This window comes from Xyrauchen texanus, chromosome 13, assembly GCF_025860055.1.
Source record: "Xyrauchen texanus isolate HMW12.3.18 chromosome 13, RBS_HiC_50CHRs, whole genome shotgun sequence".
Lineage (NCBI taxonomy): Eukaryota > Metazoa > Chordata > Actinopteri > Cypriniformes > Catostomidae > Xyrauchen > Xyrauchen texanus.
Window position 1 is genome coordinate 28,588,298 of NC_068288.1, and position 24,195 is coordinate 28,612,492.

The 24,195-nt window shown below is 36.7% G+C and overlaps 1 protein-coding gene across 2 annotated transcripts; it reads right to left on the reverse strand.

Moving 5' to 3' along the window:
- Window positions 1-1,912: 1,912 nt before the first annotated feature.
- On the reverse strand, window positions 1,913-23,589 carry LOC127654395 (UDP-N-acetylhexosamine pyrophosphorylase-like). Of its 2 annotated transcripts, XM_052141552.1 has the most exons (11): window positions 23,430-23,589; window positions 22,512-22,807; window positions 20,904-21,108; window positions 18,639-18,814; window positions 18,242-18,414; window positions 9,888-10,081; window positions 9,086-9,226; window positions 7,412-7,600; window positions 6,179-6,220; window positions 5,563-5,629; window positions 1,913-3,861 (listed from the first exon to the last, which is right to left on the reverse strand). In XM_052141552.1, exons 2-11 carry the CDS (start codon window positions 22,786-22,788, stop codon window positions 3,769-3,771), a joined length of 1,557 nt encoding a protein of 518 aa, XP_051997512.1. In that variant the 5' UTR covers window positions 22,789-22,807; window positions 23,430-23,589; the 3' UTR covers window positions 1,913-3,768. The 2 variants fall into 2 exon arrangements, with proteins under 2 accessions (XP_051997512.1, XP_051997513.1); XM_052141553.1 differs by lacking the exon at window positions 6,179-6,220.
- Window positions 23,590-24,195: the final 606 nt, after the last annotated feature.

Here is a 24,195-nt window from a genome sequence, read left to right on the forward strand (position 1 = left end):
CAGAATTCTTCATGCCATACAGAAGGTTTCAATTAAGTCAGACTCCTGTGACCAATCAGAGATTTTTCTTGAATATTCTTTCTCCTGTCTTTCTTTCCTTTGTGGCTGCCAAAAATAATTAATGCAGCAGTTATATGAACAGTAAGTATAAAGTAAGTATTGGCAGCTGATATCCAAGCCTTTTCTGGAATACTAGATATAATAGCACATAAATATAGCAATGTAAATAGCTAATTAACAAAATGTTAAACTAGTGAAAGACAGATTATAATGCTATATATTGCCAGTCCAGAAGGAGCAAGTAAAAAAATCAAGCAAATATTCCTGATCTTTTTATTAAAAAAGGAATAAATAGGGGGCCTGTGTAGCTCAGCAAGTATTGACGCTGATTTCCACCACTGAAGTCGCGAGTTTGAATCCAGGGTGTGCTGAGTGACTCCAGCCAGATCTCCTAAGCAACCAAATTGGCCCGGTTGCTAGGGAGGGTAGTCACATGGGGTAACCTCCTTGTGGTCACGATTAGAGGTTCTCGCTCTCAATGGAGCGCGTGGTAAGTTGTGCGTGGAACGCGGAGAGTAGCTTGGGCCTCCACGTGCTGTGAGTCTCTACGGTGTCATGCACAACGAGCCACGTGATAAAATGTGTGGACTGCCGGTCTCAGAAGCGGAGGGATCTGAGACTTGTCCTCCGCCACCTGGATTGAGGTGAGTAACCGCGCCACCATGAGGACCTACTAAGTAGAGGGAATTGGGCATTCCAAATTGGGAGAAAATGGATAAATAAAATAATAAATAGATAGAAAACATCAGTTACAGTGGAAGTGAATGGATGGATGGTTTATAGACAGAAATGTACAGCTTATAACTTTATAAAAGAACTTACATTAATTATATGTTAAACTTATGCAGTATATGAACTGTTTAAATGATCGTTTTTACGGTTGTTTTGTCATCGAGGCATAGAAGTTGTAAAACTTTGTAACTTTACACAGAAAAGGTAAGAAAGCGATTTTATCGCACTAATATCATGTTAACATGCATATTGTTTACATCTTGTGGCTATACTTTTGAAACAGCGAGTATGTTAAAGTTTTCGGATTGGCCCCATTCACTTGCATTGTACAGTGCCTCACTGGAACGCAGATTTGTGCTTGTTTTAAAGAAAAGGAGGCACAAGTCACAATACATTTTTGTGCTAACCGACATTATGCCACAAATACTGTCGATTGAGCTTAACTTGTAAAGAATGGAATATTCCTTTAAATATCTGATATTAACATTAGTGATTAAGTAGCTTCTAAAGGGCTAGTTCACCAAAAAATGAATGCCTTATGGCAAACTCATTTGGCTTTCTTTCTTCTGTGGAGCATAAAAGGAGATGTTGGGACTTACAGCCACCATTCACTTTCATTGTATGAAAAAAAAAAAAGATCTAATGAAAATGATAGGGCTGAGGATGTAATTCTGCCTAATAACTCCCTTTGTGTTCCATGGATAAAATTGATTAAACGATGACAGAATATTAGTTTGTGTGTGTGTGTGGGTCTGTGTGTGCAAACCATGCCTTTAAGTGACTTTAGCTTGCATTTAACTTTAAATCCCTCCTCCACCTCGACAGAGTGAAATAATTCTGCAAAATGAGAAAAACAGTCCCAAAAGCCCCCCCCCCAGAAGATACCTCTATAATGACCCATACACTAGCTACTTGTATCTTTTGCACCTAATTTGATTAGCATTAAAATCATTTTGTAGAGAAATCTGTCAAGTTATTGGTAAATGACTAACAGAGTTTATTTATCCAATGCTTATACCCCATTAATTATTATATATTAATTACTAAATTAAACCACATTATTTCATTGAGACCTTCAGCCTGGGTTTATTTAAAAAAAAGAGAGATCAAAAGTGGCAGAAATTGAAAAGGATCTTTGTTTTTATTTCAGGTCGTGGGTCACCCATACTTGATTTTGTACCAACAACATTTGTGAGCAACCTAGTCTCAGAGGCCTTCCATTTCAAACAGTCCTCCTCATAATTCCAACACAGCACAGCAGTCTGCTATAGAAATTTGCAAGAAATAATTATTTAACTTTACAAGCCTATACTATGCAATATGTTTGTGATGGAAGTTTGAGACTGACAGATGCAGGTCAAAGCATCTTTGTAATAATTACCCCACTATAGTAATGAGAAAGCAATAACTGAGATTTTCAGTGTCAACTTCAAGTAATGCAAATCAAACAATTAAAAAAAAGAGAAAATGTTTCAATATACCCAATATATAAGTCAAAACATTCCCAAACAGTGGAGCTTAAAAGGATAGTTCACCCATAAATGAAAATTCTCTCATAATGTCACTGTAGCTCTGTAGGTCCAAACAATGCAAGTGAATGGGTGCCAACATTTTTAAGCTCCGAAATGCATAAATAAAACATAAAAGTAATCCATGTGACTCCAGCGATTTAATTCTGAATCGATATGATAGGTGGGGGAGAAACAGACAAATATTTAAGTCCCTTTTTACTAATACTCCCCACATACACTTTTTCCATTACAGCTTCTTTTGTTTTTGGTGATTCGCATACTTTGTGCATATTGCCACCTACTGGGCAGGAAGGAGAATTTATTGAAAATATTGATCTGTTCCTCACCCACACCTAACTTATCACTTCCAAACACATGGATTCAACTACTGTAGTTGTTTTGATTACTAATATGCTGCTTTAATACGCTTTTTGGAGTGTAACATTTTTGGCACCCATTCACTTGCATTGAATGGACCTACAGAGCTGAAATATTCTTCTAAAAATCATTGTTTGTGTTCAGCAGATAAAAAAAAAAAAAAGTCATACACATCTGGGAAGGTATGAAAGTGAGTTCATGATTGGAGAATTATAATTTTTGGGTGAACTATCCCTTTAAGTCTATAAATGTTATTGGAAAATAGAAAAACTGGTACATAAAACAGGTAAAGACAAATTAATCAATGATATGATACACACTTTTATAAATGGATGAACACAAATATATTGACAAAGATGGTGGAAGAAGTTTCTTTGGAAAAGAGAAGTGCTAACAACTGCTAGTGACACAGGAAGAGTGCAAGAGAGAGGGAGAGAAGGAAAGACAGTCTCAATTTGCTTTCTGCGCTCTCTGAATAGTTTTAGCAAGTGGCAGCAACAGAGACTCTGTATTACCCACTCAGATGCTCTCTTATAAAACCTGTACTGGAAAATCAGATTAAAGATCACTTTCTCACTCACATTCTGGTAAATAAAAAATAAAAAAAGATGATTCCAGTCGTCATAGACAGACATCCATAGAGAAGACAAAACTTTACCTCCCCCTAGTTTTTACATTTATTTAAACCTTAAGAGAATGGAAAAAGATTACCTAAAATCTCTGCCTAAAATACCTGCAGTGCATTTCATACAACATGAACAGCACTGGAATATTTTAAAGAACCCATTTACCACTGTGTCATTGGATGCCATGTTCACATATGTGTACATATCTATAAATGAAATGGCTAAAATTCATACGTTCCAATTTTAGAAAAAAAATAAAAAAAGCAAAAGGCACACTGATATAAAAATAAGTCTTCACAAAATAAATAGTTTGATCATAAAACGGTTTGATTATGATTGGCGGTGTGGCCCCCTTCATTCATTTTATTGCACACAAATTTCACAGTTCCTTCACCATGGCAGGAAATAAGATGATAAAAGAGTCTTCATTTGGTTTTCAAGTGCAGCGTTGAGATTTTGGTTCACAACCCGTTCTTCACGAGCTCGTGGACGCCACTCTCATTGATGACCAGGGTGGGCAGGAATGCTCGCCCGGTCACTAGATTCTCCAATCCCTTGGAAACAAGAGGCAATTAGTTCAAGGGAGGCAAAAGTTCAAGAACTAGGAATTGAGGCAACAAAAATAATAATAAAAATATTAGCAATACCTAATAGATTAGCACTTCATTTAAATCTTTAAGCATATAGAAGGAATTCCCAAAGTACCATAAGCAAAAGGTCTAAATATGTCTATTTATTTATTTATTTTTTTTTAAATGAAGAAAGCAAAAATCTGGGTTACAGTGATGCACTTACAATGGAAGTGAACTGGGCCAATTTTTTTTTTGTTTATTTTTATTAAAACATGAACATTTTTTTAAAGTATAGCCACAAGACATAAATTATATGCATGTAAAAATTATTTTAGTGTGATAAAAATCTCTCTTTCTAACCTTATCTGTGTAACGTTATAGCAAACTTTACAACTTCATTACCATGACGATGTAAACAAACCCTAAAATGACAATTTAAACAACTTTCTGGCTCAAATAATACACAAGTTTTGACAGAAGAATGAGTGTTTTTATAAAATTATAAGTTTCACATTTCAGTGTTTAAACCCTGCAAAAATTTGCCAATTTTACATTTATTGTCCCCATTCACTTCCATTGTTTGTGCCTCAATGTAACCTCGATTGTTTGCTTTTTTTTTTTAAAAAGACACATTTTAGTGGTTATAAATATTATGCCACAAATGCTGTTGATTGAGGTTAACTTCCATTGTACCTGGAACATTTAGTGTCTAAATGCTTTTGGGGGAATTGTATACAAGTAATCGAAGAACCTCGGGTGTGCATTATTTTTCAACAATTCAACAGGACAGAGTCAATTATTCTGCCTGTACCACGGTTAACATACATTAAGACACCGTTCAGGGTTTTATCTAAAGACATTTTCAGTTTTTTGTCCCTAAAACGCTCGTGAGAGGAACTGCTTTCTTCCACCACAGATTCAGCGTCTTACTTTAATACAGCTCAAGCCTTTACGTCACTTCAGAACTAGCAATGGAGGCTTGCGCTGCTTTACTCGAGGACTTACTGAAGTAATAAGGTAGTGCGTTTGTGCAAGTGAGTGAGAGTTTGTATTTGAGAGATCGAAAGAGAGAAACTCAGAAAATGAGAGATCACTTCTGGGAAAACCTTTTTTGTTGCAGCTGACATGACGACTCTGGTTCTCTCTCACAAGTATGTTTGGGCCTTAAGTGTGTGCATTACGTGTATAATACGTGTCTAGATTTGTGGGAATATGTAAAGAAAGCAGGAGCGTGAGGATTTTTCCCAGAGATATTTCAGATAATATAACTTTTTGTATTGATCAAGTCTCAGGGGTGCGGCTCTATTTGTTGGTCACGACTCGAGTCTCAATGTGAGTGTGTGTGCGACCGTGCATATAGGTGTGTGTGTGTGTGTAAGTACGGGAGAGACTGAGGGCTCTTTCTAACCGAAATTTTATTAAATGTAGGACGTTCAAGACATTGTTTGATATGCTTAACCGATTTACTTTAACCAGTGCCTTTGTATTAACTGGTTATTTTGTTGTGGTAGCCTGCAGGGCTCTTTGAAATAACATGGAACCGATATGCGGTCAAGACCCAGAACAACTTTATAGCCGTGCGTTTCCTTGAAAAATAAATTGCACACCTTAGAACATATGTCAGCCAATCAGAATCAAGCATTCAACAGACCCGTGGTATAAAGGTATGACCTTGGCTCTTACCTCACCCCCATAAGACACAAGTGGGGAAATCTCACATTTGATTGGCAGGTCAGTTCCATCTTTCAGGCTGTGACGAGAAGAGCAACAAAATGAGATTAGACTCTTAAGAGGTTTACATCTTTATGGCCAAGCCTGATCAAGAATTTATCATTTAGAAAGGAAAAGAAAGGATGATACTTGAACAATGAAAGCAGGTACATTCACTTCCATAATCAAAAAAAGATCACCCCATTTAAAAAAAATAAACAATTTAGATTACAGCAGTGGCAGTACAAATCACAGTAAATCACTTTGTTAAAAATGCAGATATTTTGAATACATTTCAATATTCAAAATAAAAGGTTCTGATATTCCCCACCACTGAGCAGTTATTACAAGGAAAAACTTGATTATTATCCCATAAACCAGATTATTTGTTATAGTGATGAATAGCACAGTTTCAGAATGTCCAACATGCCTGATGCCCTCTTCCCAGCATGCATATTATTCTGCCTGTTAGTAGCTGCCGTCTCCATGTCTTGGATTTTGACACCTTCACCCACTTATTAGAACTACACGGAATCTAATAAGAGCGAAGCCCCTTCACCATGCACTACATACGAGTGAAAATAGTTACTTCTGGCTGACTTCAGGAGTGACTGTTCCTGCTGGTCCATGTCTAGAAATTTTACACAGGAAATAGTGTGGTTACACTAGAACTGAAGCAAACAATGTAAATTTGAACGTGTCAGATTAAAAAAAATTATCTGAAAAATAACCGCAGTGAGACAATGAAGAGTAAATCTGTAAATGTGGATATTTGGTGAAATTCGACAGCAAGAAAATGTGAGCAACAATGAAGTACGAGACCATCTTGGATTAAAGGGATAGTTGAACATAAATGTAAATTGTCACCATTTATTAATCCTCATGTCATTTTTTATCTGTTTTTTAATCTTAACACCGTTCTTTTTATACAACAACAGTTTATAGTGGCCAGTAGAGATCAACCGCTAGTGGATTTTGCAGATACCAATAACTAAGGTGATGGAAAAGGCCTTTAATTTGATTTTTAGAAGTCTTTCCTTACTATAATGGGCATTGACATTGAGGCTACAAGAGTACAAAAATCCAAGAAGTGTACTGTGCAATGGTAAAATGGTCTACCTCTAGAGACCAAAGCTCTCAAACATCAAAAAAAAAAAAAAAAAAGTACCAAATAAGCTATTTAAGTAGCCCATTTGATTCATGTTTGACATTCAAAGTCATCTCATGCCATTTAATAGTTTGTGTGAGGAACACATCTCAAGTTTATCATTGATAATGTTACCTTCTGGCAAAACTCGGATCTTGTTCACGTTCAAATAAAAAAAGGGCACCTTAACGCATCAAGCCTGACCAATGATGCCAAAATGGCACTGGTTCTCATGCATTTCGTAACCAAACGCAATGCTCCAGTTCAAATATGAGGAGAATGAGATTTCAGCGCTCTGTTGGATGTAAGATTATCAGTGAACAATGACACTTATTTTAATAATGACTTTTATCACATTTAAAAAATGTTATCCTGTTACAGAAATCGCTAAAAGAGTTTATATTTTTCTGTTCCTTTTGGTCAGCTCACAATAAATATTTTAAGAACAAAAAGGGGGCAAGTACATAATGACAGAATGTTTTTTTTTTCTGTGAACAATTATATTTTTAAAAGAATATACTAATAACCACTGTGAAACAATCCTCACTCAGTCTCATTTCTTACCAGTATCCACCACCCTGTGACTCTTACCAACCTGTGCATAGTGTAGTCAAGTGTGTGGACGGGAGAGAAAGATTTGCCTCTTTTCGTTTACATAAAATGTATATGTCTCACCTGGGAATAGCAGGTATAGGTGTTCCATTCTCATCAACGAAATGCCCTCCGGCATTTAAGATCCAGCGGTGATGCAGGGACATGAGGGCGTGACGGGCTGTGGTAGGGTTATCTTTCCCGTCCTGACTGTCTGCATTCTTCAATGGAGAAAACTCGTCTTCTCTCAGAACCTCATATACCACAAACGTTCTTCCATGCACAAACAGATATTAATACACAGTTACATCAGAGTTAAGACCATCCAATTTGAACATGTCAATGTCAACATTTTGAGTTGAACTTCTTCAGCACTCTGAAAAGACAGCATCTACAATATTCTAGTTTTGGTATATGATTAGCCTTAATTATATAGTCCTTAAGAGATTTGAGAGGTTCTGTGCATCTTTGTTTTAGGCACATGAATCAAATGTCTCAAAAATGCAAGCCAGACTATAAGTGAATGTCTTTGGACTGACATCATGACTGTCCCAATTGAGCATATGCACGGAACTAAACATGTCATCAATGTGGTCAGCACACTAAAGAAGCAAGAGATGGAATATCAGCATACAATTATAATTTACTATGTCTGAGCCTAAAGCATTATTCAACTCCTGTTTCTGGATCAGGGTTCCACTTTGAGGTAGAGCTGCATGATTTTGGATAAATTGAGAATCACAATTTTTTTTGCTTAGAATAAAGATCACGATTATGAAGAAAAATTCTTATTTCAGTGATTTAAAAAAACCTGGACATAAGGGTACTAAACAAAGTAACATGTAATTTACTAGAGGTTCTGACAAAAAGTTATCTGCTTAAATCTATGCAAAAATAAAACAAAGTTGTAAATCAAATATATACATTTAAATGATCCACAAAAGTCCACAAGGGGCACAACGATTACATTATAAACTATATATTTTTTTTAAAAAAAATATTTAACCAACAGTAGATGAGCTCTAATGAAGTACGACCTTTTTTTTTTTTTTAAATCAAAAAGTCAGTGGGTTGTCTGAACAAGTCACCTAATTGGTGTTAAAAATGCTTTGTATATTTAGGCTGGACTTTACATTAAGAACAAATCTTGCAATACTGTCTGTCTGTGTCTGTCTGTCTGTCTGTGTGTGTGTGTGGCGGTTAGCGCGGTACGAACCTGGCGACCAGAGTTCGATTCCCGCTCATGGCCAACACCAGTGACAATTATCTGAACCGGTCCCGGGCCTCCCCTAGGTTGACTCAGCCTAAAATGAGTACCTGGTGCGGTGTGTAAACATCGCCACTGGGGAGACAAAAGGCGGTCGGGCATGGTGCTGGCCATACACCCCCTCGTGTACTGTTCCGGCCTTCATAGGTGCTCGCAAACAGCACTTGCCCCTACAGCCTGTTAAGGCTAAAATGGGGGATCTTTGAAATATAAGTGCAAAACCAAACTCAATGGCCATAGATCATCTGGTGAATTTAAAGACACAACTTTTCCAGGAGTTTTAGCTTGAACACTATAAAAGCAAAAGCACACAATGCTGTCAGCACACTTACTATAGCATTGCCACAAAATAAAATTTTACTAATAGACTAGTCTGTTGTTGGACTACAACCTATAATGTAGCTTCAATGGAACAGGGTAAATGAGGAAGACCCTTTCTGCCAATTGTCCACATACTAAAAACAAGGATGGAAAAAAGACTTGACACTAACTTGGCAAACTGGAATATGTCGAAGACAAATTTTTCCATCTTAATCCCATTGGGTTTGTCAGGTTTAATTAGCTGTCCTTGTGTGTTCACATAGGGGATTTTCTTCTGTGCCACATGGTGCTGCAAGTGCGGCTCGTGAGTGCTGAAAAAAGACAGAATGAAAGATAGAGAGAGAGGTATTAAGAAAGAAGGATGGGCATACAGGCAGAGACAGACAGAAAAGTAAAGCATGTTAAAATTTTATTAAAATGACAATAAGAGAACACGTCTGGCAAAGCCATCTGTGTTTAAAATACCAGACAATCAAAAGCTGCAGATGTTCCTCTTCTGACTTTACCTCATATTCTCAATGCACATTAAAGTCAGTTCCATCCTGTCTAGTATTTACAAGATGGCAAACCTCATTGGAAATAGCTCATAGAAATAGCTGTACTGTTTAAAGTGTTAGGGGGATGATTGCCTAGCGACAAAGTAAGCTCTGAGCCACAAATACCACAGAAAGCTGTGATTCATAGATGAGTTATTGGAAATTCACATATTTACTGCCTAAATGAAATTAAAAGTATTTATTCATGTAAATTAAAAAAAATAACTGTTCATTCTTCCCTGTGTTGATGAATTTCCAATGGAAACAACGTTTCTGTAAATTGTACATTATAAATCCATTCATCTGCTAACGGTGCATTTTATTGACCTTTAGGAGTACACTAGCATCTAGAACACTTCAAAGCTCACAGATATGGACAAAAAGTAACAAATAAATAAATTTTGCTTCACGAAGCTCTCTCAGACGATCGACTCACCTCACAATCTCTTTGAGGAACGCGAGGGTGAAGAAGTGATTCGCTATGTTGCCAGCATTGAACATAAGTCGACCATCGCTGCTCCGCTTCTCCGCTGTTGTCAAGGTAATCTCACTGTACTCCACTACTTGATAACGCCCATCCACCTTACAGACCACACCCACCGCTTCTGTTGGATTATTTTTTTCCACAACCTGCCAAACAGAATCACATTGTGCATGTTGAATTCTGCACAACTTTTGATGCACTGAGCTGTTGCCAAAATCAATGAATTCAACACTTTATTTGCATGTGCAGTACCCGTAGTTCTAGTCTACCGTAATCTGTCCTACAGAGGGACCACACTTTTTGAACAAGGAATTTCCATTACTTTTTAAATGACCTTTCCAGTCGTTTGTGATTACTGGATAAGATTTTTATAAAATCATTCCAATTTTAGACCAAATTGCTGATGGATCATTCTGACAGATTTGTGAACCAGTTTGTGAATTTGCTTACAAATCACACTTTGTGGCTTGTGAAGTTTTATTCTACTCAAGAGAAGTATCTAACTGATAAAATATTTAAGAGCAAAGCATACCTAGAAACATATGACTTTTACAGGACTGGAAAATTCCATTAAGGTTTCACTTTTAACAATATATTGGTGCTGATAGTTGCTTATTTGATTTATCGATTATCAGCAAAAAACAACTCCAATAGTTGGCAACAGTTTATGTATCATTATTATTATTATTATTATTATTATTATTATTTCACAGTTTCTGGCGCTGGAGGGTTCGTTAGTGCTCCATTGTTCTACAGTATAACCGCTGCCTCTAGAGGCAATAAATCAATAATTTAAGACAACAAAAATGAGCAGTAGATATACGATAATCATATGTTTGTGCTATAGTTAGTGTTGATTTTGACCAAAAAAAGTCTGGACAATTCTGACAAGCAATTGCTGATGATGATCTACTGTTCGTACAGTATTTATTATATGACACTGTGCTCTTTATAGCGCACACGCACACACACACACACACAGGTCTGTGCCCGGCATAGTATGGAAAGACTAAGAAAAAAAATTTACAGTCAATGAATCGATTTAAAAAAAAAAAAAAAAAAAGAAATGCATTATCTGTATCAGCAAAATCCACTATCAGTTGACCTCTAATATAAACACTTATAGCTAGGGTTGGGTATGGACTTTGATCAGGGAAGATACAAGATTTAATTTGACAAAGAAATTCAAACAAGGCTGTGAAGATCAGTGTCAGTGCTTGGTGTCGATCATTCAACCTTTCAGTGGACAAAATTACTTAAACATGGGTCATGTAAATCAGTCTTATCTTAGGATAGTACATCCAATTACAATCCCTTTCAGCCTTGCTTTCATTCGTGTCTATCCTGACTAAGGTCCATTGGCAATGATTTTCTCTGAACATGATTCATTCAATGATTATATATTTGAATATGATTAATTCAATCCTTGATTAATGACATCTTGATTCAAGGGATAGTTCACCCAAAAAAGAAAATTCTCTCATAATTTACTCACCCTCATGCCATCCCAGATGTACATGACTTTCTTTCCTCTATAGAACACAAATTATGATTTTTAGAAGAACATCTTAGCTCTGTAGGTCCATACCATGCAAGTGAATGGGTGCCAAAATTTGTATAGTCAAAAAGCAAATAAAGGCAGCATAAAATTAATCAATACCACACAGAAGTGATATGAGAAGTGTGTGAGAAACACATCAAGATTGAAATCCTTTTTGCTTGAAATTCTTCTCCCTGCCTTGTAGGGGCGCAATGCATGAAGAATGAGAATCAGCAAAAACACAAGAAGAATGCAAAACTGATCCGTTTCTCACCCGCAACAATCAGATCACTTCTGAAGATATAGATTTAACCACTGGAGTCTTATGGATTACTTTTATTCTGATTTATGTGATTTTTGGAGCTTGACATTTTTGGCACCCATTCACTTACATTTTATGGACCAAAATGGCTGAGAAATTCTTCCAAAAATCTTCATTTGAGTTCAGCAGATGAACGAAAGTCATACATATCTGGGATGGCATAAGGGTGAGTAAATGATGAGCGAACTTTCATTTTTGAATGAACAATTCTTTTAAAATAAAATTTTGGTTTATATAGTACCATTTCAGTTACAATGTTAATTTTGTTGGTACATAATTGTTCTTCTGGATCATATCATTAAATTCAATTATGCGAAGCACATTGCAAAATGCACAAAATCAATTAGCTTAAAAACTGTTAAAGTATGTAATTTTATGTTAAAATACTTTCTTCTATCCCAGCTTAATAACAAACTCAACAACAGCAGGCGAGGGGCGTATTCGGAAAGCCGTTTTGAAAACATGGTTTATTTTTTGCAATTCCATTCGGTGGTGCTAGTGTCAGAGAAATTATCAATACAAGTGAAGCTCAATCGACAGCATTTGTGGCATAGTGAAGATTACCATAAAACTTAATTTAGACACATTCCTCCTTTTCTTTAAAAAAAATAAATTGAGGTTCCAGTGAGGCACTTTCAATGGAAGTGAATGGAGCAATATTTTATAATATATTAACGGTTTCAAAAGTATAGCCACAAGACAAAGGATATGTAAACAATATTTTAGTAATAAAATTGCCTACTAAAATTTTCCGTGTAAAGTTATAGCCAATTTAAAAAAATTTTTTACCATGACGATGTAGTTAATAAACCCTAAAATTACAATTTAAACATCTTCGCAGCTCAAATAATACAGGAGTTTTCACAGAAGAAGTGCTTTTATAAAATTATATGCTTCACATTTCTATCTTTAAATCCTCCAAAAATTGGCCAAATTCACTTCCATTGTAAGTGCCTCACTGTAACCTCGATTTTTGGAAGGATGAGTAAAAATAATTTTTGTGGTAACATTATGCCACAAATGCAGTTGAGCTTAACTTGTATTGAAACCGGACAATACTTTTAAGCTTGAATTATTACATTTTATTTTGTTTGCGTTTACCATAAATGTTGTATCAGACATGCTAACTGATAACAATCTGTCATAACAACAGATAAGTTAAATATGTACAGGCTAAGCAATACCATACCAAACCCATAACTAAATCATTTGTAATTGTGGCCATTTGGATTAGTCACTTTTTTAACATTTGAATTATCTGTCAAAGTTACCAATACTGAAATGTCACATCTTTGCCAGTTTTGAACTAGCTGCTACATGTTTGAAGACCACACATTTCCTCTCGTGCTGTGTTTGCCTGAGGTCTGCACTAAATTACAGCACAAGCAAAAGCAGAAAACCCTTTCCATTCATCTGAGTAACAAATTACAAACTTCTCAGATGATGATGGGTTAGTATTGGGGAGGAGGCATCGAGCTAAAGCCAATTTAAGAGCATGCTTTAGAAATTATGAGGGATGGGTGGGTACAAGTTCTTACTGTCATCCCCCTGTCATGCAGAAACTGTTTAATTACCAGCAGGTTTGGAGATCTTTGCATTTAAACCCAGCTGTTGAAGTATTTAAGTCAGAATGAATTATTAACAAGCAAATGCTTTCATGAATATATAATAATAAGCAAATAATTTGTAATAGCTGCTACATACAATGCCTCTAAAAGCATAAGCACACTAAGGCTAAACTTGAGTGTAAGACTTTCAATGTATAGATAACAGAATAATAAATTGAATGGTAACTGCAAACAAATGTTACAGTTTTCTCAGAATTAACTTATTTGTCCTGAGCCATTTTTGCAATTACTTTAATCAACTAGCATGAAAGTCACTTTTAGAGAACACAATTAATTTCATGTATTTTTTGTTTTGTTTGCTTGGTGTATTTTTGCTATATTTATTTTATTTAAAATAAATGTAATTTGCTTTGACATTTTGTTTTCTAATGCAATGACAAAACGTTTTATGGACACACATAGAGGAAGGCTGAAGTGCCGAAACGTCTTTGTCTTGTAAGCAAAAAAATATGTTAACATAAAACATCAACATATAAGACCAAGACGAATACTCCACAGCATGCCTGTGGCTCTTACTACCCTACAAATGCATGGTAGCAGGTTCAAGCTAGCAAGGTGTTTGTCATTTACCAATGTTTACACAACATCATATTAATTACTCTAATACACCAAAGGCTTTAAGGCAACAATGGGAATAATGGCTAAATTAATTGGTATCCTGCTACACCAGCCTAGTTATATAAGAGTTTTAAAAGCAATTTAACTCATGACTGGAGACCAATTAATATGTCCCACATTACCACTGTTCCTTGTTAAAATGTTTTTCTCTTCATGCTCGTGTACACAGACTGCAAATACACCGTGAGCAACATGCTACCTGAGATTACATTGTAAGGAACCACAATTAATTGCTGTAGGATGTGTGGCTAAGGACACAGTCCCATCCAAAATTCCAAACATCAACATCATTAAATAACTAAATGAACAGTTAGATGCATGAAGTCTTGTGTGAAATAACAGTCCTAAAGCTCAAGTGTGTAATTTCCGTGACACCAAATAGAATTGTAAAAAGGAACTAGACCAGTACAGTTTGTCAAGACAAACTTTAATGTTGGCTTGACACAAAGCCTTGTCTGAAAATTGAAACTAGTTTTAAAAGTTTGATGGTTATGCAGACATTTCAGTAGACAAACCGCAAGCTAGGTATCTAAATGGTTAGACCGACCCTCACATGGACAGTCAGATAAGCAATCACATAAATAGAAAGAGAGAGCAAACTAAATCAGATTAAAGACTTTTAGCGGGTTTGTTTGCATTTCAATTGTTGTCAGGTCGAGTTTGAATTAATGAGCTTTATGTTGGCCCATCTGATTATTTCATCAATATAAGTCTATGAGATTTTTCGACTTTTAATCATACACCATGCAAAAACTATAGGTCTGATTAGTTAGAAAAGATAAAGCACACTATTCCTGCACAGTCCGAAGGTCTGTACCAGGTTTGGTAGATGTATCTCGAAAGCTCTAGGAGTTAAGTGTTAAGGCCGAATTATACTACCGCGTCGAATCTACGGCATAGGCTCCAACGTGTTAGTTTGCATTTATAGCACTGCATTGGTTTGAGTGCACAGCCAAAATGCAAAGTATATGTTTCTTAAATAAAGCAATATAATTCCTGGATTCAAAAGGTATTTATTAATTTACTGTAGCATCAAATATTAGTTCCATGTACTATGTGAACATGTTCAAATGTAGGTACATATTATTTATTATACATGTTGCCTGAAAAATTAATAAGGAAATTACTGTTTGCTTGCTCTTGAGCCGCTTAAATAATAATACATAAATATGCTGAAAAAGAAAGGCAGAGTCTATTAGCACAGCACGCCTTCACTACGTGAAAATGCTAGTGAGGTGTTTTTTCTGTCACTCTAGACTAAACTGGCTACCGGTTGATGCACGTATAAAAATCAAGGCTCTGATGCTGGCATACATTACGGTCACTGCGTCTGCTCCAACATACCTAAAATCATTTCTGCAGAGCTACACGCCCACTAGAAGCCTGTGGTTGGCTAAGGAACGTCGCCTTGTTGTACCAACACAAGGAGGCACCAAAACACTTTCTAGGACTTTCAGCTTCATCATACCACGTTTGTGGAATGACCTTCCCAACTCCATCAGTGAAGCAGACTCACTCTCTGTCTTCAAAAAATGACTTAAAACGAATCTTTTCCAAGAGCACTTAACTAGTCACTAACAAAAAAAAAATTATAAATAAAATGTTTTGAATACTATTCTGATGCTAGTGAAACTTTGTAATATGGCACTTTTGTACCACTGTCTCCTAAAGATGAGTCGTTTATGTTTTCCTCTTTTGTAAGTCGCTTTGGATAAAAGCGTCTACAAATTAATAAAATGTACATGTCTAAATAGTCTAAATTTTTTCCTACACCACTGGAGGTTAATTGGACCTGCCAGATCACATTCAGACAGCTATGTCACTGCACTAGTTATACCTGTAATTCTCCTAAATTTTTAGGTTTCAACTAGTTAATAAGGTGTTAAAATGTGTATTTGATATGAAATTTCCAACAGTGACAGCTCGCATTATTACATACGCAAGTTCAACATTAAAGAAAATTACAATTGTACTTTTTAATTCGTCAACATGTTTTTTTAGAGGCTTATATGTGATTAAAATGGTTGTAAACAGAATATAAAATAAAACATACACATACGCATGTGTATAAATATAGTTGCACGCCCATTTATGAATGATGTACTCTTGTTTTGAAATCGCTCTGCTTCCAATTGTTATGACATCACCTGAACACTTTAAAGATGTCATGCATTGTGTTTTTTTATTTTACGTTCATTGAGGTCCACTTATAATGTTAGTAAGATTTCTTTATAAAAACAAGTCATAATTTAGAAATAACTGAATTTTCTATCCTGTTTTTGACCCTCTAATTAAAAAGCAAAATTTTCGGGTTGTGTCCTCTTTAAAACTTGAATGTAAACGCCCACTGCTATGATTGGGTAACATCTTTGCATATTAAATAAGTGTCAATGATTGTCTCAAATGTACATTCTTTTAAATGGAGTTTTAGATGTTTACATTGGAAAACAAAAACCAATCAAAAACGTATTTTGTTACAGTGTATAATGGGGCGAAGACTACCCTCCCTCACCATTCTGTTAAATTAAATCCATCTTTAACGCTCAAAAAAAAAAAAAAGAATCTCTTTTAAATAAAGCTGCGTATTGCCAATTTTCTTCACAAAAAGAAATGCACCGTGACACATTATGATTCAATAAGTTGCGAGCATCAAGTTGTAATTGAGCTGCAGCAAGTGCACGCTCGAGGGATGAGCGTCCTCGTGATCATGTGCATCAGCCGGGTGCCGTTTCAATCTCTCCCCCTTAGATCGGGACACTCCATGCAACTCATAGAAGAGGCACCGACCGCACAGAGAAATCGGAGTTTGTAGTTATTTACATGATCTGCTTCCATATTATTTGAACTTGAATAAAGCTATAACGCATTAAATATAACTGCATTTAAGATGTAACACCAGGGTGTTTCCTTAAAAGATGCTCGACACGTGGGGGCCTGGGTAGCTCAGCGAGCATTGATGCCAACTACCACCCCTAGGGTCGGGAGTTCAAATCCAGGGTGTGCTGAGTGACTCCAGCCAGGTCTCCCAAGCAACCAAATTGGCCTGGTTGCTAGGGAGGGTAGAGTCACATGAGGTAACCTCCTGGTGGTCAGGATTAGGGGTTCTCGCACTCAGTGAGGTGCGTGGCAAGTTGTGAGTAGATCGCAGAGTAGAACGAGCCTCCACGTGCTGCGCATCTCGACGGTGTCATGCACAGTTAGCCACGTGAGAAGATGCGCGGATTGACGGTCTCCGAAGCGGAGGCAATAGAGACTTGTCCTCAGTCACCCGGATTGAAGCGCCACCACAAGGACCTACTAAATAGTGTGAATTAAGTATTCTAAATTGGCAGAAAAGGTCAGGCACCAGCTGCAGTGCTGCTCTCACGCGTGATCATTAGAGTTTAATGTGATCTCATGTGTCGTTAAATGACATCAAACGACTATTCGACAACGGAAGTTTTTGCCGACACGTCTTTTTATTGCCGATGTTGAGGACAACGTTGAATAATTGTTTCAGCCCTAATATGAAGCAATACAATTAACATGGATAATGTCTGTTGCAACATTACTGTCAGGTCCAATATAGTTGGCACTGCATTCAATTTTTATTTAAGTCTCTCTGCAAAGCCTGCATCGAACAGTGTTTTGTTTGAAAAATAATCCACAGTAAAATGAAGCGAACAAACAAACAAACACTGTCGTACTGATGCGATCCGGGACTTCATTACAAATTTTACATCAGCCACTCTTTCCCTAATAATCAACCTATGAATGGCATTCTGCATATTAAGCTGGGATAGGACAAAAAAAAAAAAAATACATTCTCCATTTGCCCTGATCCCATTCCTCTACTCTGCCCTTCCACTGTTCATTTAATTTGCCAAAGTCCATAAATAACATTTAAAAAAGAGAGATCAAACTGTAGTAAGTAGCAACCTAAATTCCGGTCTATAATGTTTTCTGAACAGCTGCCCCATCTAGTGGACTAACCCAGCACTACTGATTTCCACAATAAACTCATCTGGCAAAAAATATGAATTAATTCACCATAAAGTTGACATACATGGATAAAAGGTTGATCAAGTGCGTAAGGTTAATGACAATACACCGACTGTGAACCCACTCATAGTAGAAAAATGTTTGCACAAAGCTATCTGCGCCATTGTTGGAACAGGAAATACTCGTAAGGGCAGGGTTGGATTTGCTAAGGACTCACCTTTGCACCACAGTCTGCTCCTTTAAGTGAACAGAAGCCAACGAAAGCAGGGTCGGCCACTTTCACAAGGATGTTGTCCACGCAGTAGACATGGATGTAGGAGATTCCTCTCTTTTCCATGTCCTTCACAATGTTTTGTGTCGCCAGAGCTCTGTACAGACCCCCGTTTCCATCTGAATGTGGATATGGAAAGAAAAAAGCTAACATACGGGCATTGAAGATGAAAAGAAGATTTCTAATGATGCAGAGTCTTAGCAACTGGCGAATTAGAGCAGTTAAATGACAACAAATAGAGGTCAGGTTGAATAAGCCAGGTGCTGAGCCTTAAGTTCCTTATACCTTATGCCAAACTAAGATTTTATACACAACATAAGATGCTAATGTTTCCTAAACTCACCTGGTGCCATGGACAGTTTGCCTTTGCCTTCTAGAATAATCTTGCCATTAATGTCCACAGCAGGAAGCATGCCTTGCTGAAAGAATAATACATTGTCCTCCTTCAGGCCAAAGTATTTGTGTCGTGAGAAGAACTCTTTGGTCATGTCCATTGTTCTGCCACTTGTCATAATGTACCTGATAAATCAAAATACTTATCATGTGAGTTCAAGAGCAATTTTCTGACATAATCATGGCTTGAACAAAGAATGGTTAACTTGGAAAGTTCACCCAAAAACTTTAATTCTGTCATCATTCACTAACCATCATGTCGTTCTAAACCCATATGTACTGTATTTCTTCTGTAGAACAAAAAAAAAATGCTAGGCAAAATAATAGACTCAGTCACCATTGATTTTCATTGCATCTTTTTCCATACAGTGAAAGTGAATTGTGGCGGAGGCTAATATTCAGACCAATGTCTTTTATATTCCATGGAAGAAAGAAAGAATAAACAGGTTTGGAACTATTTGAGGGTTTTGATGGACATTAGTTCATATATTAAAATACTTAAAAGCTTTAAGTGTAGAGACAACAAGTAAGGCTTTCATAGACTGATTTTCACAAAGAATGGCTAGTGGAAAATGAATTACAAACAAAACAGAAACTATCAGAACTTAAGTGAAAGACATTAAAATAGAATTCAATTGTTTTATATATTTTAATTTCAAGTAATATTAAAAAAAATGCAGCAGGTACATTCTATGGCCTTGTGGAAAATGAATTAAAAAAAAAAAAAAACAATCATGTTTTTGGACACAGTTACATGGAAATCCCATGTTTTTTTAAACACTATCATAACAATTGACCAATGGTAGATTTCGCCGATACCGATAACCAATTAATCGGCCAATAGTTTATAAAGTTGAATAATAGAATGTAAAAATAAAATGTAAATAATAAATCCTAGTCTTTCCTTATTATGAAGGTCACAGAGGCTACAAGTGTCCAAAATGAACAAAATTCTAGATGCAATTTATTGTGCAACCAAAATCCAAATAACAATCTGAAAAAAATTCAGATTTGGTGCGTCACGAAGGATTTTTTTAAAAGGGCTCAATACAATTTTAAATCTTTACACGTGTAGCAAAAAAATAAATCAATGATAGCAAAACAGCATTCTCAAACTATCAACTGTCAAACCGTCCAAGGCCAATTATTTTAGCGTCGTTTACAGAGACGAGTGTGATTTTTCATGGCACCCGTTTCCAAAATATATTTCAGGGAACAGGGACATTTTCTGCTAGTTATTTCATTGCCTACAGCACCTTAGTCAAATATATGTACTTACTGTATTTTGGGATGAATGATACTTGGCTCTGTTACAGTGCTCTATATTTAAGATTTTCCAGATTAAATCTAAGATTTTTGCCAATAACCTATAGTTGTTAAAAAGCAACTATCAAGTGGGAGCCTGGGTAGCTCAGCGAGGATTGATGCTGACTACCACCCCTGGAGTCGCGAGTTCGAATCCAGGGTGTGTTGAGTGAATCCAGCCAGATCTCCTAATCAACCAATTTGGCCCGGCTGCTAGGGAGGATGGAGTCGCATGGGGTAACCTCCTCATGGTCACAATAAAGTGGTTCTCGCTCTCACAATTTACATAGTAAATGTGGATTGCAGAGCGTAGCATGAGTCATGCACAGCAAGCCATGTGATAAGATTTGCAGATTGATCTCGGAAGCGGAGGCAACAGAGACTTGTCCTCCACCACCCGGATTGAGGTGAGTAACTGCGCCATCACGAGGACCTTGCAAGCAGTGGGAATTGGGCATACCAAATTGGGGAGAAAAACTAATATTTTAAAAAGCAACTGTCAGCACTGATTAATCTGATATATCAGTCTACCTCAAATATGAATAAGGTACCTATCATTCTATAGTTTACCCAAAAGTATCATGTTATTACCATCTGATACTTTCACTGTACTCTGATACCATTGAAGTACTTTGAGCGTCATGAGTTTAGTCTTTTCTGTGTATCAGAGGTCAATTCTGATTCCTCAGGACGACATGCTGTTACCAAGTCAACCCGATTTTACACACCATGACATTCATAGCGGGAAATGCATTACGGGAAGGGGAGAAAAACTTGCTCAACATCAAAACAAGTCTGGTAATCAAAGTAATTAGATCCAATAATCATTGACCATATCTGGCTGAACTTACTTTTCCATGAGAGTGAAACCAGTTTTTTTTTTTACCTTCCACTGTATGTTTAATCTTACCATGGAATGCAGCACTTCCTACTGTACTGCCTTTCGACTAGCTGCTCCAGTCTTCGGATGCGTTCCGCCTGGATCTGAAAGAGGGTTTTGTGGGAGGGAAGGCCCACATCGTACATGCCTTTTGGGTATGGTACACCCAACCGTGTCCCCTGACCTCCAGCCAGCAGAAGAACCGCCACTTTGTTCTCAGATATACAGCGCAGGCCTGTGAGGAAGAGGTAGTTAGGACACTGCAACCAAAATGTGGTATTATTATGGCACAGGATTTACATAATGATGTTCCAAACCCCTATGACTGTCTTTCTAAAGTGGAACACAAAACATGATACAAGGCAGAATGACAGCCTTAGACACTTTTAACTGTACAGAGAAAAGGATTAAATGAAAGTGATGGTGACTGTGAATAACATACTGCCTAACATCACTTTTGTTCCATGAAAGAAATTAAGTCATGCAGGTGTGGAACAACATGAGGTTGAGTAAATCAAGACAGAATTTTTGGTAAACTCTTCCTTTAATGGCTTAATAAAAAGTTCAAATCACTGAACTGTGATAAGATATGAAATGGATATTGTAGGTATAAAAAGTCTGGCTTCTTAAGCAACAGTGTGTATTAAATTATTAGCAACAGTTTGTTACATAATTTGCAGATTATCATTCACTTTTATGAGGCCCACTTTATCTTCATATATTGCAGTTGTGTTCATTATTCCTTTACACAGCCTTGAGCATACATTCTAGCTGGTGCTATCGGCTGAACAAATCACACACAAACATGAACAGGACAAAAAAGAAACAAGTCTTTGGGTGCTATAGTAATGCGGTCTGATTAAAGATGATGTGATGCTGAATGAGCACACCATGACTTAGTGGCCAAACAAGAAACAGATGTTTTCAAGCTCTCTTTGGGGCATCCTCATTCAATAGAGGCATTTTGGGTCAAAACAATGTTTATTCAAATCTGAAACGTATTGTTATTTTAACATTTGTGACTTCAGACAGACTCTGGATGGAAAAGCTGGATTCTTGTTTTTCTATTATGGTCCAACTGGGTGGAGACGATACTGTAACACTCAATGTATTGTGTTGTGCAATGTTTCTTCACTACATTGGTTTCTGCTCAACAAAGATCAACTAAATTAAATCACACTTGAAACTCTAGGTATGATTTGAACGATTTAAAATCCCTCCTTATCCCTTTCAGTACTTCCTCAGGACTAGTATTCCAGATTCCAATGGCTCTTAAATGGAGGGGTAACAAAATTAAGAAAAAACAAATCTATACAATTCTGTCATAATTTACTCCTTTACTTAAAATTAAGTTAAGGCAGAATGAAAGCCTCAACCACCATTCACTTTTATTGTATGGAAAACAAGACAAAATGAAAGTGACTGGTGACTGACTGAGACTGTCAGTCCCTAACATTCTGCCTATAATCTCCTTATGTGTTCCACAGCATAAAAGAAAGTCTGGAGCAGCATGAGGGTGAGAAAATTATAACAATATTTTGTGTGAACGGTCTCTTTAATAACAAAATTGCTATGCTTATGAATATATCAAAAATAAAGCTTCAGATAGACTTCTGTGAAACATTAATTTGAACTCACCTTCTTCTTCCCATTCTTTGAGAGACTCGTGGTCACGCGTTACACTCCCCAAAACCTCTCGGGGCACTGGCTCCATCCTGCTATCCACTTTCTCCTTGGAACTCTGACCAGAAGTCTTCATGGCATTTTTGAAAAACGTGTTGATCTCCATGAAGTTCATGCTCTCCAGATCAAGACTCATCTCAGCTTGTTCCTCTGGGCTCAGCTGATCCCAAAACTGTAGGACATGAGACTGCCCGGCTTCAGCAAGTATTGCAGCCAGTTTCTTCATATCCATGGTTACTCCTTGGTATGATCTGGAAAAGTCAATGATGATGGAACAGAGGCAGAAGCAAAGTGACACTCTAATCTACAGGTCTCTGGAACTCCTGGCAGGTACACCCATATTATCCCAATCTTAAATTGATAACGACCTCTGCCAACGTGCTCAGTCAAATCAATTCTGAGTAGACAGAGGCTAAAGTCAAGAAATCAGCACATTATTTGGGGTTGGCAGGAACACAAAGATAATTTCTGATTATCTAACCTGCTCCTTGACAACAATCAAGTCTTTGATAAAACACTGACACGATATATTAATTTTAAGATCACACAGGCTCCATAAATTATGTTGATTTAGTCAATTCATTCTATATTGACTTTACATATTCAATTAATAAACACAATAGGTTTATCTAAAGAACTTTATGTGTAAAAGCCAGTAACGACTTAACCATATCTGTACTATTTTAACAATTTAATAAAACATTATTAATAAATTGGTAACGCAGTCATTGAAGATAGCCAGGCATGCCAGCTACTGTAGCCTACAAGAGTGTGTTGTGGAAAGTCTCCCAGGTTCATGAAAGCAGTTCACGGCTCTGCGGATACAAACCTTGATAAATGTTTTGTAATTTAACAACTTCATAATGTTCCTACCTTTGTTGCTGCTGCTTATCCTTTAATACTTCACACTCACTTTAGGAGGACAGAAAACACGGCTACATCTCCTGAGAGCGCCGCCTACCCTTCACTGCGCGGGATCCGCCTCCGAGATCCGTCAGTTTGACGTGGCAGGACTATGGAGCTATAAAGGGCAGTATGCATACGTAAACCCTTTACCCACCCTTATTCCGATAAGTCTCGCCTTCTAAAAGAGGATTGGCTTAAGTGTGTGTGTGTGTGATTGGATAGTTGAAATGTCGTTCATAACCGTAGCCAACAGTGACGAGGTCACTGGCGGGGCTTGTAGGAAGAAGGGTGGGAAAATAATAACGCAATAAACCAATTCATTTCTGTTCTACTTCTTTATTGTTTTTAGGAGAAACACTAAACACATTTAGTTTATTGCTATTTACTCATTTAATTGTTTTAAATCGAACAATAATTCAAGTATTTATATATTTGGAAATGCTATTATTTAAGACTGAGAATAAGACTGTGGAATATCAGTTCAGTAAATGATAGTCACTTACTATTTTCTGAAATAAGATTAATCATTAAGGAGAAGTGTTAGTATTAACGCAACTGATTACGGGCCATGTGTAGAAGGGAATCCTCGGTCTGGATAAAGTCTCGCGAGAGTCCCATGCGACATTCACGCACTGTTTAGTTTATATATTATACAAAATAAACAGTATTTATATATATAATAATTTATATATATATATGTTTATATATATATCATATATATATATGTTTAGGG